General features: G+C 42.6%; 1 protein-coding gene across 1 annotated transcript; it reads left to right on the top strand.

Annotated features, from left to right (window-relative positions):
* Nucleotides 1-358: 358 nt before the first annotated feature.
* LOC118582892 (cytochrome c oxidase subunit 7A2, mitochondrial-like) lies at nt 359-804 on the top strand. Its single transcript, XM_036186031.1, has one exon. The coding sequence runs from the start codon at nt 407-409 to the stop codon at nt 650-652; it is 246 nt and encodes an 81-aa protein (XP_036041924.1). The 5' UTR covers nt 359-406; the 3' UTR covers nt 653-804.
* Nucleotides 805-6,919: the final 6,115 nt, after the last annotated feature.

The raw sequence follows: 6,919 nt of genomic DNA, 5'->3' as shown, positions 1-6,919 counted from the left end.
TAATATGTTATGTATTTTAATTCATAATGATTAGCTAAACTCCAATTTCCCAGCTATAAACAAATGTGCATCTTTCTTGCTTCCTTTTTTTTCCCCTTCGAGACAGGGTCTCACTATGTATCCCTGGCTGGCCTGGATGGCACTATGTAAACCAGGCTGGCCTCTAATTTACAGAGATCTGCCTGCTTCTGCCTCCAAGTTCTGTGATTTAATGTATGCACCACTACACCAGGCTAAATGTGCATCTTTCGGCCTCTACATCTACTAACTTATTTAATTAGTTATGCCTCCTTTGAACGAAAACTGTTGATGAAGGCTCAGTGAACAGATGCTTAAAACTGCAAGATAGGGTTTTCTGGTTTTTGGCGTTCAGTAGTCGCGGTTGGTGGGCAGCAACTGAGCCAAGATGTTGCGGAATCTGCTGGCCCTCCGTCAGATTGCCCAGAGGACCATCAGCACTACTTCACAAAGGCATTTTGAAAACAAAGTTCCAGAGAAACAAAAGCTGTTTCAGGAGGACAATGGGGTCCCAGTGCATCTGAAGGGTGGAGTATCTGACTCCCTCCTCTACAGACTCACGATGGGTCTGACAGGTGGTGGAACAGCGTATGCCATTTATATGTTAGTTATGGCTGTATTTCCCAAGAAGTAGAACTGATGTCATCATCCCAGTCTTCACATGGTTCAGTTTCATTCAGCACTCGATGGACCAGGAATCTGATGAGTAACTGAGCTCTTCTTTGGGGATCAATATTTATTGATGTGTACTAACTGCCACCAATAAAGCAGTCTTTACCATGAAAAAAAAAAAACAAAAAACTGCAAGATAACAGAGAGAACCCCCTTCCTCACAGAACTAAAACTGGCAGTAGCAGAGCAATACAAAGAAACAAACAACCCTAGAGGTCACAACGGAAGTGTGCACAGAAAACAAGAAGAATGTACGGGTGGGAGCCCAAGGAGCAGTGTGGTGCTAGTGGCGGGTGAAGTTCGCAGAGGCTGCTTGCTTGAGCTAGGTCTGAGAGGTAAACAGTGAAGGAAGCTCACTGTAGCCTGAGGAGAGAGTTCCTCGAGATTCCAATGCCCAACATTCGGGCAGTTTCTACTAGTGTTAGCTGGTGACAGCAGGAAGCAGGGGATGATGCCTTGAAGCAACAAAGATGTCAGAGATAGGGAATGGAGTTGTTCTATGTCAAGTGTGTCCAGCTTTGACTGTTCTTTTTTTTTTGGTGTGTGTTGTTAATAGAAGGGTTTAATATCTGTGTGGCAAGAACATTCCTATCTACACTAAAATCTTAACCCAAAATAGGAACTTGCATGGGATTTAGAGCTGGCACATGTGGTCATGTTAAATTTCCCTTCCCTAGGCCAGCAGTGAGCAATGTAAGTAAGCATTAAATGTATGCATCTGTGTTGATCAACATATGCAAACAAATATATGCATTGATATTGGTCAACATAAGTAAACATTAAATGATACATTGACGTTGGTCAACAGGTAAATTTTGTACATATTATATCTGTAATAAGTAGAGGTAGAATTCTTCACATTTAAATAATAGAAAATTCAACTCAAGTTTACTTCAGCTAAAAGACAACAAATTGAATGGGGTGGTGGTAGCCAGCACTCAGGAGGCAGAGGCAGGTGGATCTCCGTGAATTCAAGGCCAGCATTGTCTGCAAAGCAAGTTCCAGGACACTAGGACTACATAGAGAAACCCTGTCTCGAAAAAACCAAACCAACCAACCAACCAACCAGACAGGTTAGAAAAGACAACAAACGAACTCATGTAACTTGTCCAGTGATTCACCTGTAGTTCCAGGAACAGCTTGATCCACCTTTAAATGTCTTTAGTACTCTGTTCTTCTCTCTCTCTCTTGCTTAAGTCAACTGTCCCTGTGTTTGGGATATGATGTCAGTTTACGATTTTCGGTGTTGAAGTGTAGAGGACAGAAAGTAATCGCTTTCTGATGATTCCTTCATGTTCTGACTCATCATTTTGGCCACCCAGGCTGCAGTCTGGCCAGTGGGGAAACAGGGAAGTATCCTCGCCTTTGGTACATATGAATGCAGTCTGTGGAGCACTTTTATGACGATGTCTCTCATGACACACCTGGATGCTAACAACATGAGATCATGGGACTCCTTTGCCATGTCTACTCTGGGACTCTTCTCTCTTGAATTAGTCCTTCGAGTATCAGCTCTGAGTGAATTGTTTGTCCTTTAGGTAACCTGGATCCTTGTCAGCTTCATTCTCTACTTCTGTTTGCCCAGGGTCCTTTTTCTAGGCACAGATAAATCCTTTCCCCCTTGAAGCTCCTTCTAGATGGTGGTAGGTATACATGTATGTGTGTGAATGTGTGTACATGTGATGTGTGTGTGTGTGTGTGTGTGCATGATATGTATGTCTCTATGTGTGTACTATATGATGTCAGAGGGAATGGATGAGTGTGTGTGCCTATGATGCATGTTTATGGTGTGTGTGATATGTGTGTGCATGTGTGTGATGTGTATGTATGGGGTATGTGATGCATGTGTATGACCTGTGTGTTTATGGTGTGCATGATGCGTGTATGTATGTGATGTGATGTGGTGTCAGGGGGATGTGTGCCTATGATGTGTGTGTGTGATATGTGTGTGCATGTGTGTGATGTATGTATGTGTATGGTGTATGCAATATGTGTGTATGATGTGTGTATTTATGGTATGTGTGATGTATGTGTGTATGTGATATGTGTGATGTGGTTTGGTGTTGGGGGATGTATATGTATGGATGTGTGTAACTTGTATTTCATTTTCATTAGCCATAAAAAGAGTGTCGGGTAGGAAGGAGTCTAGGGGCTCAGCTCAGGCTTATGCCATAGCTATTCAGAAGGCTGGCTGAGGCAGGAGTCCACAAGGAGGACTTGCTGAGTTACAGTGTGAGTTCAAAACCAGCTAGGAAACTTAGTGAGCCCCTGTCTCAAAATAGAAAGTTAAAAAAAAAAAAGCACCTTTCCTCTGAGAATTTACAGCTTTATAAAGCAGGGTTAGATGTCCCTACAGACCCTTTCTGTTCTCCTTGATCGCGTCACTTCTGAGACCATGGTCTCCTGCTTTCTTTCAGGAGTTGGGACGGAACAAAGAAGCAATAGCAGAAAATACAGTGAGAAGAAAACACAGATACCGTATAGGTTTAAACTACCTCCCTGGAGAGACATGATATTTCAAATTAGCAGTCCGGAACTTCTGTCTCTTTCTCTGTGTTTTAGGATCCGAGGAGGCAGAGACCATTGACAAATAAGCTGCTGATTGAGTGGGCCTCGTGGAAGATGTGTGATGTAAATTAAGCCCTGACAGGTATTATATGCCACCCTTCTCATTAGCATAAAATTTATGTCTGAGTCTCAGCTAAGAGTTTGCCAGGTTCTGACTAATGTGCAGTAAAGTTACACAATATTTTGTGTTTATAATTTTTAATTACACTCCTGGAAAATTGATTTTTAAAAGGGTGTGAGTTTTCTTTCTGCTTCTCTTAAGATTGAGCCACTTAATTGAAATAGCACATTTAAAAAAGAAATTCCTAGTAAAAGAAAATTCAGGAAACAATTGGCTTTGCAGTATATGCCATCCACAATGCTTCTCCATGGCAAGTGAGGATTTGGGCTCCAACCAGGAAAACACAAACTGCTGCCATATTCAGTGCGGGAACTAAACTCCTAAACTCCAGTAGCCTATAAAACAAGGAACAGAAGAGGGAAGCCAGAAAGGAGCCTTTTGTAATGAGAATCAAGCTGAAGTCCCTAAACTGCTAAGGAAGGGGGGGGGGGTCATTGGTCATTAGCTGGAGCATAACGGAAGGGTGGAGAATAAGGCTTTTCTCTCACTCCAGTTCTAATTTTTAGTTTATGATTCTGATTGGTCACGTGCAGCTGGGAGCCAGTGCCTAAGGAAGCCAGGGAATGCGGCTTTAGCTTTACAAACCAGAGGAAGAGCGAAGAGTGGGTATAGCCTAGGATCCTGGACCCTTATGAGCGATTGTTTGAGGGGGATGGGAGGTAGATGTCCATAATACATTGTTAAATGTACAATGTTGTGCCCCCACGAGTCTATTTAGATAAAAGTGTGTGTGTGTTTAGCAAAGTGAAAGGACAAAAGATGTTTATCAAAATACTAACCGTGGTTATGTAAACACAATGGCATGATTATTGATTTTACTTAACTACGCTCCGCCTTGTTTTGTATGTGTTCATTTTCTACACTAACGATTACTTTTGAAAGGAGTCGGGAGATGAGGAGGTTACTGACCCCAGAACAGCCTGTGTATGTTCCCAAAGCCTCCTTCAGGCAAAACCAGTGTTTCTGGTTCAGCCTCACAAAGGATTTCATAATGTAGTTTACATGGTTTGATGTTGATTATTTACTTATAGCATTAACACAGTTGCTCGAAGTACCTTCCATCAAAGGAAAACTCGGCGGATCAACCATTAAAATCACTTATGAGAAGAGTCAGTTCCGCATCTCTGGCCATAGCTTGCACTGATGCCAGGAGTTTTGCAATTTTTCTGAATTTAGTTCCCTTTATTTTTACAACTATTGCATGTCCATTTGGTGATTGGTCAATTGACTGGTTTGGCTCTTTGAGACAGGTAGCTTAAGCTGACTTCAAATTTTCAGCGTAACCCAGGGTGACTTGGAACAGGAGCCTGACTCCGCTGCTTCCACCTCCTGAGTGCTGGAACCGCGGCAGGGGTATGCAGCCACCCCTGGCTGACTTGTCTTTTTAAAAGAAGAAAGTTTGTAGCTCTGTAACTTGCGTCGGGTCTTTTTCTTTCATTTGGAATACTCCAAGTCTTCGCGGCTTATCCAGCTCACCTTCTATTTATCCATTTTGTGGTTGCTAAGATTTGCTTATACTATAATGTCAGTGATTCTTCATGTCAGTCATAAGAACTGTACTGCAGAGGATAGAGCAAATATCCTATGAAACCTCAAGCTGTCAGGCACCACTCTCTGAATACAGACCAGGATGAACTGAGCAATGAGGCAAGAGCACACAGTAACTGCTCTTATGAACTCTTCACCACTGCTATTGTAGAAGAACCCATGGAAGGATTTAATCTCAAGTAGGCAGAAACTTTGGAAATACTGGGAAATGTCCACCTTCTGAACCACAGTGTTTGGAAAACTCTGACAAGCTTTATGCTGTCAAAAGACATCCAAATATTTATAGAATATGTTTCTATGCTTCTGTTTCAAAGATTTCGGTACCCTTGTTTACATTTTCAGGAAATGATTTGGGTGTTTCTACTGGTTCTAGAATTAAGTGGTTTGTGTCAGTCAGCTTCCATTGCAATAACAAACTACCTAAACTGGACATATTGGAAGAAGAAAATTTTGTCTTAGCTCAGGGTTTCAAAGAGTACAGTCTGAGGTGAGGGACTGCCATTTCTTTGAGAGGAGACAGAGTGTCGTGGCTGGGAAAGTGTGTGGCAGAAGAGGGTGCTTGTCTTATGGCACCTAGAGAGCAAAGAAAGAGTGGAGGGGGGGGTTAGGATTAACTAAGTGACAAAGCAAGTGTGCATAGTGTGTGTGTGTGTGTGTGTGTGTGTGTGTGTGTGTGTGTGCGCGTGCGTGCGCGCGCGCGCGCACACATAACAGTTTCATGTAAGTTATAATTCCCAGGGACAGGCACCCAATGACCTACTACTCCTTTCAACAAGGTCCTACTTCCTGTTTCCTCGAAGTAGCCCATCACATTATGAACCCATCAGTCACATCAGTGCCCTCATGATCCACTCATATCCGAAAGACACCACCTCTGAACACAGGTGCATCAGAGATCAAGCCTTCACCATGAACCATTGTGGGACATTTCAGATGAAAACTACAACACATCCCCAACCACCAGTAAATTTGGGCCCATTTAATATGTAGTCAGGCTGTGCTAGTTTTCATTCAGTTAGAAATGTAAGGGCAGAGCCAGTGAGGTGACTCAGAGGGTAAAGGCACTTGCTGTCCAGCCTGAGGACTAGACCTGGATTCCCAAAATCCACATGGCAGACAGATTCCCTTTAGCCTCCACACTTCACAAGAAGGCAACTCAGTGGCTCCCCTTCCTTGAACACATAAGACAATTCAATCAATAAATGCAAATATTAAAAGAAAAGAAGTAGCCAGGCGGTGGTGGCGCATGCCTTTAATCCCAGCATTTGGGAGGCAGAGGCAGGCAGATCTCTGTGAGTTCGAGGCCAGCCTGGGTTACCAACTGAGTTCCAGGAAAGGCGCAAAGTTACACAGAGAAACCCTGTCATGAAAAACAAAAAACAAAAACAAACAAACAAAAAAGCGTAAGGACAAAGGTAACCCTTAGAAAAGGTCATGCTAAAAGTGATAGGAAGTAAAAATAGTTTACTTAAAACTACAGGGGTAGCTGGATATTTCTGAAAAATGGTGACAAAAAGAAAAATACTTCCTATGAGCAGCAGCAGAACCTGAAAGCAGAGTGAAGGGAGAGAGGAGACGTTTGATAGGAAAGAGAGGCAGATGTGCTTAACTGGAAGAAATATTGGTTAACTTTTAGTTGTGATCACACTTTGGTGGTGTCTATGTGAAGCAAATGTTTTGGCTCCAGACTTGTTTCTTCTCCTTTTATGTTTTCTTAGGTTTTTTTTTCCCCTGCCAACCTGAAGACAGGAGGATAAGATGCATTCTTTCTGACTGTCTATGAAGGTCAATGAGAACACGGCTGGGGTGTTAAGCCACTTGCTGGAGAATTTATTATCTTGCAGGTAGGTGGAAAGAGTTAGAGATAGGGATGAAGCCCACCAGGAGGAAATGGTCCTAGTTGTACTTTGTAATGCAAAATCAGATCATTTCTCTCATGGGAGAGGTGATAGAAAGGACCTAAGACATCATTAGACTGTAAACACATCTATG

This window comes from Onychomys torridus, chromosome 4 (assembly GCF_903995425.1).
Source record: "Onychomys torridus chromosome 4, mOncTor1.1, whole genome shotgun sequence".
Taxonomy (NCBI): Eukaryota; Metazoa; Chordata; class Mammalia; order Rodentia; family Cricetidae; genus Onychomys; species Onychomys torridus.
The sequence above is the reverse complement of the archived record's forward strand: the minus strand, read 5'-3'. Positions and strand labels throughout refer to the sequence as shown.

Coding starts and splice junctions, on each gene's coding strand:
- LOC118582892 (XM_036186031.1), top strand. CDS start 407: ATGTTGCGGAATCTGCTGGCCCTCCGTCAGATTGCCCAGAGGACCATC.